Below are 10,622 nucleotides of genomic sequence, written 5' to 3'. Positions count from 1 at the left end.
TAAACTCGGACTCACTTGCTAGCTAATGCAAGAAAAGAATTTACTCAGCCTAACCTAATGGGATGCCTAAACATGACTGCATATAAAGCATGAGAGGATGGCTTGTATGTGCTCTCCTTGGTTTTGTGGGTAAACACCATGTATAGTAACTTGTACTATCCTCAACAGGAGAATCTGACTTATGCGAGGGAGTGTTGGAGTTGGTGGTTATATCGTCATAAGAATGATTATTTAAAGGATGTGCCTTTCACTTTTCTCAATGGTGAATCTGGATTTTTTTCCTCCACTTGGGGCTTGTTGGTGTGGGTTGTACACATATAACCTCTAGGTGATACCTTGTGGATAGACTGTAGGGTGAATATGGCTTATGATAAGCTTATGTAAGTTGATGATAATAGTTTCTTGTGGGTGATTACCTTACACTTTTTACTTGAGGTTGATGGGGAATTTTGATGTTGTGATCATTTTAGGACCCGTGTTTCTTTGATGTTAAAGCATTTGGCTTTTCACCTCCTAACCGAGCCACTTGATCAATTTACTTGGCTTTGAGTGCTACATCTAGCTACAATCTGCTAAGTTTCCTTATCCCATTATTACACTTTTGTTATGAAGCTACTTCTTCTTGCTATTCTCAGCTATTGTAGTTGCCTTTTAATATGCTTGATATAGATAATGGTTATATTGTCTTATAAGTAATTACCTACGGTCTTTACCTTGCTTTTGTCACAATGGGAGAATCTGGCTGTTGTAGTTGCCTTTTAATATGCTTGATAGAGATAATGGTTATATTGTCGTATAAATAATTACCTTGGGTATTTACCTTGCTTTTGTCACAATGGGAGAATCTGACTATGTTGTGTAGGATGTAGCTGATGGATATACAATTTGTAACATAACCTTATGGAGGTTTGCCTTGCTTTGGCTACTGCCCTTGCTTATGCTATACTTATTAGATATGATGGTTTTATATATTTTTGAGGATGATTACCATAAGTCATCACTAGCATGGAACTTTGGTTGATTTACAATTGACATCATTTTGAATAATACTAATGGAATAATTTCTTAGTGGAATCTTCATGTTTAATGATTCACCCTCTTAAGCTAAACATGGGTCTAGAAGTCTATTGGCTTATGCTCGCCATAATGAAGGTGATGGTTTTATTATCTTGTGGGCTATTCACTTAAGCCTGTTCCATATATTGCCCTCAATTTGTGAATGTGCCTCTCCTTGTTTCTTTGCCATGATATGATGGAGCTAATAGTTATTCTATCTAGTGAGTGATTAAAACATGTGGACTCTTCGACTTGGTTGAGTTGAGTGGGAGCTTGGATGAGTTTTAATGCTCTTAAATTCCCCCAATGGCGAGTCCTTCCCCTGCTCCACTTGGGTTTTGCTGCGATTTTGTGCTCTCTCTATCTCTCTCTTGCCCGGATGTGTCATGTTGTGGGGGCCCTGGGGACCAGCTCGCAAAGGACGCCGACAGCGTGAGCCTTGAGGTAACTATCATCATCAAATTGGGAGCAGTCATTGTTTAAGTCCCAGCCCTAGGAGTCCATGTCCTACACACACACACACACACAAACACACACACACACAAAAAGGCACACAAGTGCTCCATATCAATTTCAACATTGTAGAAGCTCGGAACAAGCACAAAAGACGGTAAAATTCTTGAGCAAACATCATCATGAGAGGAACATTTAAGCCACAAATAAACATGTAAATCGTGAGACACTAGTATAGCTTTGGCAACTTTCAATAGTGCTGCATGGCGAACGACGCATGGATATCACTGAGAACATGTCAATTGCAGTATAAGCAACACTTTTTTTGTGATGTGCACGGTAAGAACAAAGCTACAAGCAAAATCTCACGCGATGTCCATTTGACTACCACAATGCATCCAATAATATTACTTTATACTTTGTTGCATTCACTAAATATTCTTTGGCAGCTTGTAGTAGTGGTGCACGACCGACAACACATGAAAAAATGTTAATTGCAAATGTAGGCACATTTTTATCAGCAATCCAAAAAGGCATGGCTACGATTTAGCTAACACTTTTTTTTTTAATAGAGAGTACAAAACACACACCCTATATACAATGGCCTCATAGGTAGGGAGATAGGCATCCCGTCCCACACACACACACCCAACCCCCCAGTGGAGGCATATGGGAACAATCCCTAAGGACTTAGAACGTGTCTTTAGGCAGCCAAGGGGAGATTGAACCCAAGACCTTAGGCACATAGGCTATGACTCTACCAACTAAGATAACACTATTAACATGACACTGTTAAAATTGAAGTCTTTGCCACTCAGAATGCACCGAACGCTTTGCTGCAGTCAGTAAATGCCACAAAGAAAAAGACTCCCCATTGAGGAGGCTCACAAAACGGCATCTGTAAGTTGTGTAGCAGAAATTTACAAGAAACAAACATGTGATTTAGTCGTAGCTGATGAATTTTCCTGGGCAAGGCTTCAGAAGTGAGGAGGTGGCAAGGGAGGGGGGAGTTTGCCGCGAATAGAGAAAGTGGTGCTAGTTGATTGTGGGTCATTGTATCCCCACACGTTCCTTTTGCTCCATTATCGAGCTTACGCATTGTCATTTTTTGCAATTGTGAGGCAAGGCATGGAGTGTGACACAACCTTTGCGCAAATTTTTTAAGGAAATTCCACATATTAACATAATATGGTGGAAGTGGGAGCTCTTTACACGTGTCGACATGTGCGAGTTGAAGGCTACAGTTCAAAAATAAGACAATCTCCTGTGCACGCGATAAAGAGGGAGAGAGAAAGAGATAGCGTGCGCACATGCCTCAAAAAGTGACCTGCGACCGGCGGAGATTCCTGCATGGCCTACCACAACCTTGGACTTTTCTGTATCGTTTGCCCACCGTTTTGCTACCGCTTCTAACAGAAAGTCACTCCATCTCCCTACCCGATTGCAGCGATGTGTCGACGCAATAGGCTTGTAAAGCAACTCAGACGCTGCAGTATGAAGTTCAATGCTGGTCGGGCTGGACCACGTCAGCGGACAACTACAACACTCGTCTGCCTCTGATAGCCCCTCCCCTCCCTCAACAACCCCCTAGAGCAGATGCACTCGACACGCTGCTATATCCTCGCCTCTGCAGCACCGTTTGGAAGCCGAGCCGCCTCTTTCTCTAGATCTTCCTTCGCACCCTCACCTCGCCCTTTTACCTCCATGGCGTGCACATACACACACACACACACACACACACGAAAGATATTTCAAAGCACGCAGTACACTCATGGAAGACTTCAGAGAGAGAGAGAGAGAGAGAGAGAGAGAGAGAGAGAGAGAGACGAAAGCTATTTCAAAGCACGCAGTACACTCATGGAAGACTTCAAGGAGAGAGAGAGAGAGAGAGAGAGAGAGAGAGAGAGAGAAAGAGAGAGAGAGAGAAGCATGGCATGCACGTGGCCAACCTCGAGAGGAAAAAGAGAAGCATGGGCAACGTCTCCCCTTTTCACAGCCTTCTCACAGACAGAGGAGAATCAACTTGATTCTCTTGTTCTTTTCTTTTTCAAAAACCGTGATGCCTACCTTGTTGCCAACTCTTGAAGTGACTCTTTCACACACACTGCGCTTTCTGTATAGCGACTGTCAATGGTTGTTGCTATCTAAATATGATTTAATAAGATAGAGGATGAGGACGAAAGACCATGACAACTCTCAACAGTACCAGCCTCGTCACCTCTCTTCTACTCTTCCTCCTCCTTATGAGCCAAAGCTTTCTCTCTCTCTCTCACACACACACACCCGCACCAACAGATGTGCTAGAGCTATCACAGACACGCGCGAGCACGCGCACGGACGCTTTCAGATTTGATCTGCAATTTCCTGGTCTCAAACTTCATGGCTGACACCGGTAAGCTCTGCAATTTCCTGGTCTCGAGCCTCATGCTCTTGTGTAATGGCAACAGGGGCGAGGAAGTAACCGAGGACACAGTTGCCGAACTGACTATATCAACGGCAGCAGCTACTGACCTAATTTGCACAGCCACTGCACCCATGGGAAACTACGATGTCTTTCTCAATCACCGGGGACCCGATGTGAAGAAAAGCTTCGCGGACCACCTCTCTGACTCCTTTGAGGCTGCGGGCATCCACTGCTTTGTCGACTACAAAAGTATCCATAGTGGGGAAGAGAATTGGGATGCCATAGAGCATGCAATTCACCACAGCAAAGTACACATCGCAGTATTCTCTCCGGGCTATGCTGCCTCTTCCTGGTGCTTGAGGGAGCTTGTCAACATCCTTGAGTGTCGCTCCAGAGGACGGAGCCAACTCTTCTTGCCCATCTTCTTCAATGTTTGCCCCAGTGACCTTCGCCATATCGACTCTGCATCTTCCAAGAGCTGCTACTCTTCGGCTTTTCTTAAACTTGCCCGGCGAAACGACTCGCAGGAAATGCAAAATTGGATGAATGCTCTAAAAGAAGCATCCATGGTCCATGGCTGGACACTTCAGGATACTGCTCAAGGGTAAGCAATTCTGAACACCACTCTCTCTCTCTCTCTCTCTCTCTCTCTCTCTCTCTCTCTCTCTCTGCAGGCAATGGGCGAGTATTGTTCTGATCTACTAGTTTGATTTGACAGGTTTGAAGCACGCCTCGTAAAGCTCATTGTTTCTGAGGTGCTTAATGTATTAAACAGAACTATTTTGGACATAGCCAAGTACCCTGTGGGAGTGAATGAAAAGCTACAGTTGGCATTGGGTCTCATGCAAATCGACAAGGTGCAGAAGGGGTTTCACAAATTGGGTATCTATGGCATGGGAGGAGTGGGGAAGACCACCTTGGCCAAATCCATTTACAATGCCATTTACAGGGAATTTGATTTTTTTTACTTCATAGAGGGCGTGAGGTCAGAAGCTAGAGCCTATGGGCTTCAAATTGTGCAAGAGCGTATGCTTGGTGCCTTGCTAAAGAGCAAAGAGACAATCCCTGTTTCCAATACTTCACATGGGAAGCAAATTTTGAGAGAACGCCTTTCTAACTTGAAGATCTTGCTAATTCTCGACGATGTTGATAACCGGGAGCAGCTTGAGGCGCTCTTACCCTTTGATTCATGCTGCCTCAAGGATGGTAGCCAGATTGTGATTACAACACGAGATGAACAAATTGTCATCTGGGCAAAGGTCCACCATAGGCACTTCATGGAGGGGCTCAACAAGTCAGACTCACATCTGCTATTCAACTGGCATGCTTTTCTTCGCCAAGAAGAACCCTCTGAGGATTTCAAGGCATTGGCAGGGAAGGTGATTCATGCATGCAACGGCGTTCCTCTGGCTTTGGAGACTCTTGGTGCGCACCTTTATGGTAAGGACATGGATTTTTGGGTGGCAACAGTGAAGGTCCTCAAAGGCCATCAGCACACCCTCACACCCGCACAGAGGGAAGTGACGGCGATTTTGAGAATCAGCTTCGATGGGTTGGGCAGTGAAGAAGAGAGGTTAATGTTCCTTGATATCGCGTGCTTCATGCTTGGAGAGCGTGAGGATCGAGCTAAGAGACTATGGTGTGAAACGGATGCAGCAGTGCTCTACTTTGAGACCCTTAGACTTAAGTGCCTGGTCAAGATTGATGAAGAAAGAAACCTTACTATGCACGACCTTCTTCGGGATATGGGGCGAGAAATAGTGGTCGAACGCAGCCACAAGAACGTATGGGAACGTAGCCATTTGTGGAACGAAGATGAGGTGCGTGTTGTTCTGCAACATGAAAAGGTAAAATTGGTGTCAATCTGTGTGTTTTTCTATGTGACACGCAGTATTCGGACATGTTAGTACTGATATTGCTAAGTGCTGTAGGGAACAAGTTTGGTGCGAGGGGTAAAGCTTTTGACTTTGGAGGAAGGCCGGGAGGAATGGGGTGTAAAGTCTTTTGCTGGCATGGATTTTCTACGGTTTTTAGTGCTATCTGGGAATGGCCACATCACAGGGAATTTCAGCTTGTTTCCCAAGGAGCTCAGATGGTTTCAGTGGCACTGGTGTCCCCTTGAGTTTCTTCCTTCTCAGCTTACACTCAGTAAGGTTGTTGTCTTGGACTTGAGCTGGAGTCAGATATCGAGCCTTTCTCAAGGTGGTCACAGGTTTGAGGTAATAGCAAAGCATGTGCCTTTCTCGTACTTGTTTGCTGAGAGGTTTGCAGAAAGCTTATTTTGTTTGCAATTGTTGGCTGCTTTGCAGAATTTGCGGGAACTGGTACTCATTGGTTGCAAATTTATTTGCAAAGAACTTCCTGATTTTGGTGTCTCTTGCAAAAACTTAGAGAAGTTGGATCTGTCTAATTGTCGACACCTAAAGAGTGTACCAAAGGGTATCGGCTGTCTCACAAGCCTCACACGCCTCGACTTCACTAAGTGCAAGGGGTTAACGGTGCTTCCAGAGTCTATTGGAAGCCTCAGAAGCCTCACACTCCTCGACCTCAATATGTGCGAGGGGCTAACGGTGCTTCCGGAGTCTATCGGCAGCTTGAGAAGCCTCTCACGCCTCAACCTGCGTGGGTGCCGAGGGCTAACGGTGCTTCCGGAGTCTATTGGCAACCTCGAACGCCTCACACTCCTCGACCTCAATGGGTGCTTGGGGCTAACGGTGCTTCCGGAGTCTATCGGCAGGGTGAGAACCCTCACACTCCTCGACCTCCGTGGGTGCCGGGGGCTAATGGTGCTTCCGGAGTCTATTGGCAGCCTTAGAAGCCTCACACGCCTCGACCTCGGTTGGTGCGGGGGGCTAATGGTGCTTCCGGAGTCTATCGGCAGCCTGAGAAGCCTCACACTCCTCGACCTCAATGGATGTCGAGGGCTAACCGTGATTCCGAAGTCCACCGGCAGTCTGAGAAGCCTCACTCTCCTCTACCTCCTTCGATGCGAGGGGCTAACGGTGCTTCCGGAGTCCATCGGCAGCCTCAGAAGCCTCACACTCCTTGACCTGGGTGGGTGCCGGGGGCTAACAGGGCTTCCGGAGTCCATCGGCAACCTGAGAAGCCTCACACGTCTCGACCTTGGTGGGTGCGGGGGCCTAACGGTGCTTCCGAAGTCCATCAGCAGCCTCAGAAGCCTCACACTCCTCGACCTCGGTGGGTGCCGGGGGCTAATGGTGCTTCCAGAGTCCATCGGCAGCCTCAAAAGCCTCACACTCCTCGACCTCGGTGGGTGCCGGGGACTAATGGTGCTTCCGGAGTCTATTGGCAGCCTGAGAAGCCTCACACGTCTCGACCTCGGTGGGTGCTGGGGGCTAACGGTGCTTCCGGAGTCTATCGGCAGCCTGGGAAGCCTCGCACTCCTCGACCTCGATGGGTGTCGGGGACTAACGACGCTTCCGGAGTCTATCGGCAATCTGAGAAGCCTCACGCTCCTCGACCTCAGTTGGTGCGGAGGGCTAACGGTGCTTCCGGAGTCTATTGGCAGCTTCAAAAGCCTTACACGCCTCGACCTCGGTGGGTGCCGGGGGCTAACAATGCTTACAGAGTCTATCGGCAGCCTCGGAAGTCTCACACGCCTCGACCTCTGTGGGTGCGGGGGGCTAACGGTGCTTCCAGAGTCTATTGGCAGTCTCGAGAGCCTCACACTCCTCGACCTCGGTGCGTGCCAGGGGCTAACGGTGCTTCCGGAGTCTATCGGCAGCCTCGGGAGCCTCACACTCCTGGACCTCGGTGGGTGCGGGGGGCTAACGGTGCTTCCGGAGTCTATCGACAGCCTGGGAAGCCTCACACTCCTCGACCTCAGTCGGTGCGGGGGGCTAACGGTGCTTCCGGAGTCTATCGGTAGCCTCGGAAGTCTCATACGCCTCGACCTCGGTGGGTGCGGGGGGCTAACGGTGCTTCCGGAGTCTACCGGCAGCCTCAGAAGCCTCACACGCCTCGACCTCGGTCGGTGCGGGGGGTTAACGGTGCTTCCGGAGTCTATCGACAGCCTCGACAGCCTCACACTGCTCGACCTCGGTGGGTGTCGGGGGCTAAAGATGCTTCCAAAGTCTATCGGAAGCCTCAGAAGCCTCATACGCCTCGACCTCGGTCGGTGTGGGGGGCTAACAATGCTTCCGGAGTGTATTGGCAGCCTGAGAAGCCTCACATTCCTCGACCTCGGTCGGTGCGAGGGGCTAACGGTGCTTCCGGAGACTATTGGCAGGCTCAGAAGCCTCACACGCCTCGACCTCGGTGGGTGCCGACGACTAACCGTGCTTCCGGAGTCTATCGGCAGCCTCATAAGCCTCACATTCCTCGACCTCCGTGGGTGTCGGGGGCTAACGGTGCTTCCGGAGTCTATCGGCAGCCTGCGAAGCCTCACACGCCTCGACCTTGGTGGGTGCGGGGGGCTAACGGTGCTTCCGGAGTCTATTGGCAGCCTGCGAAGCCTCATACGCCTCGACCTCGGTGGGTGCTGGGGGCTAACGGTGCTTCCGGAGTCTATCGGCAGCCTCAGAAGCCTCGATAGCTCCGACCTCGTCGAGATTGAATCCGTGCATAACCGCTAGCTCCTGGCCTCAGTAGTGCAAAAGATCTCGAGAGAATCTATTGAGATCCTACCTACCAAATGAACAAAGATGAGCCATATGTTGATACAATCTTTTTTGGCAGCCATAGTGATGTGTTCCCTTTTTCCTTATGAAAAAGGAGAGGTTTTAAAAAATATACCTTTTTTTGATTGGTTGGATGTCAAGCACACACTCATTAGAAAGATTTATAAAGATAGAGCTTTGTAGACCCTCATTAAAAGACAATTGGTCTCTAAAATTTTTGATTATATTATCTAAGAGCAATTTTGGAAACCTTGAAAGGAGAGGCAGTCCATTTGGCTCATCTTCATTGGAGAGAGAACTTGGAAAAGGGGAGGTGCAGAAATAGATTGAGAAAAGGTAAGGAAGAGCGGGTGGCCTGGGTAAACTCTCTATTTTTTGAAACTAAATCGGGTGGGTAAGGAGTTGAATCAAGGTAGGGGCTTGAATTAGCCTGGTGAAGCATAGAATCGACTGCGCTACTTGAGTGCAGAGGGATCATCAATGGAATTCTCAAGAGCGGCTGGGACTGATTCAACCTCTTCGGGCTCCACATCTGCATCTACATCATGCCTACTGGGACCTTCACTGCTGTCAGAGCCCACGGCAGGGGCATCGATCTCATCATCAGGGACATGGGGGCGAGCCTCATTCTCGTTGCCAACACTGTGTGGGAGGAAGCTTCTGGGAGTTGAAGTGAGCTCATGGGATGTGCGTGTATGTGCCTGCGTATTTACATGCAGATGTTGATGGGGTTGGGTGTCCGGGGCATTGGGGGAGGGGTGAGGGTGTTGATTGAGGATAAGGAAGGGGTGTTCTTAGAGTATGGAGAACATGGAATGTGAAGCTCTGTCGGCTGATCACATTCGCAGCAGAGCGGCATGGGGGGATATCAGATGTGATGCTGAATGCTGCGGCGAGATGAGGCATTGAGAGAGAGGAGTGAGGTCTCCGACAGAGGGCAGCCCATCTTCCCATTCACTTACCCTGTCATCATTTCCATTCGCACTTCCGCTCCTGCTGGCCCCTCCGCCCTCTTCCTCCATCGCCCACAAAACCCCTCCTCTCTCTGTGTGTGTGTGTGTGTGTGTGTGTGTGTGGCATGCACGCTCAAGTCCACGGCCCACAGGCGCGCTCGCACACGCTTTCTCCCTCTCACATAGAATCTGAAAAGTGCTCAAGTCGCATACCTTGTCAATTGCGGCCTCGCTGTGTGTTCATATGAGCTCGGGGCCTGGATGCTGCAAAGACAGAATGAGATGAGTAACAAAAATCCTAAATGAAAACCATGTATTCAGGCCAGCGCGTCGTGGTGATGGTGTGAGAGTATTTGAATGAGCGGGCGACATATGGAAGCATTTCATTTGTCTCCAAGGAGCAGCAGAACATGGGGGCTGCATCATCACCTTCTACAGCTTGGATTGGGGCAAGGGCTCAAGGGCAACAAGAAAGGCTACAATAGCATCATCTTCATCCAAGCAGTGACAGGCCAGAGATGGCTGGCTTGATAATGGCTTCTTTGTCGTTGTATTTATTTGCTGCAGGCTTGAATGAATTGTCCAGCTCTTTGTTAGATAGCTTGAGAGGTGATTACCCAAGGTATATGACAGAAGCCTCGAGTGCATTGATTAAAAGACAATTGGTCTCTAAAATTTTGATTGGTTCTAGGTGATAGGGGGCATTGTGGAGTTTTTGTTTTTTGAAATAGACAAATTTCCGATTGGTGGATGAGGTTTATTCGATGGAAGGGAAATGATGAAATGAACATTGTGTTAGAAGTGAGAGGCTGGAGCTGCCAGTTTTGTCCATGTGATGAGGAGTTTTTAGAGAGCTCCATAGATTTTAATGATCCACTCTCTTGCAGTGCACACATGACGTGCATTCATTCATTTTCCAATGTAAAAGGTGCTAAGGCCCTCTGTTCTTTTGGCGTTTAATGAGTCGTCTTCCGCTTCGAGCGAACGATTCCTCAAGCCCATGAAGGAATCGTTCGTTGCAAACGTTTACGTTCACTATGGCGGGAAGCTCTCCTAAAGGCTGCGAGTGCTCTGCAACTACCCTGCACAAGCTCTACCGAAGCCTACAACCTACGT

General features: G+C 48.5%; 1 protein-coding gene across 2 annotated transcripts; it reads left to right on the top strand.

Moving 5' to 3' along the window:
* The first annotated feature begins 3,437 nt into the window (after nucleotides 1–3,437).
* LOC147457884 (uncharacterized) lies at nucleotides 3,438–10,102 on the top strand. Of its 2 annotated transcripts, none has more exons than XM_086512664.1 (4): nucleotides 3,438–4,517; nucleotides 4,632–5,733; nucleotides 5,845–6,132; nucleotides 6,223–10,102. In XM_086512664.1, exons 1-4 carry the CDS (start codon nucleotides 3,889–3,891, stop codon nucleotides 8,506–8,508), a joined length of 4,305 nt encoding a protein of 1,434 aa, XP_086368790.1. In that variant the 5' UTR covers nucleotides 3,438–3,888; the 3' UTR covers nucleotides 8,509–10,102. The 2 variants fall into 2 exon arrangements, with proteins under 2 accessions (XP_086368790.1, XP_086368789.1); XM_086512663.1 differs by having other exon boundaries at nucleotides 3,439–4,517; nucleotides 4,632–5,760.
* Nucleotides 10,103–10,622: the final 520 nt, after the last annotated feature.

This window comes from Adiantum capillus-veneris, chromosome 5, assembly GCF_014529385.1.
Source record: "Adiantum capillus-veneris isolate H3 chromosome 5, ASM1452938v2, whole genome shotgun sequence".
NCBI classification, from domain to species: domain Eukaryota; kingdom Viridiplantae; phylum Streptophyta; class Polypodiopsida; order Polypodiales; family Pteridaceae; genus Adiantum; species Adiantum capillus-veneris.
The sequence above is the reverse complement of the archived record's forward strand: the minus strand, read 5'-3'. Positions and strand labels throughout refer to the sequence as shown.

Coding starts and splice junctions, on each gene's coding strand:
- LOC147457884 (XM_086512663.1), top strand. CDS start 3,889: ATGGCTGACACCGGTAAGCTCTGCAATTTCCTGGTCTCGAGCCTCATG. Junction 4,518..4,631: donor CTTCAGGATACTGCTCAAGG/GTAAGCAATTCT, acceptor TTGATTTGACAG/GTTTGAAGCACGCCTCGTAA. Junction 5,761..5,844: donor TTGTTCTGCAACATGAAAAG/GTAAAATTGGTG, acceptor TAAGTGCTGTAG/GGAACAAGTTTGGTGCGAGG.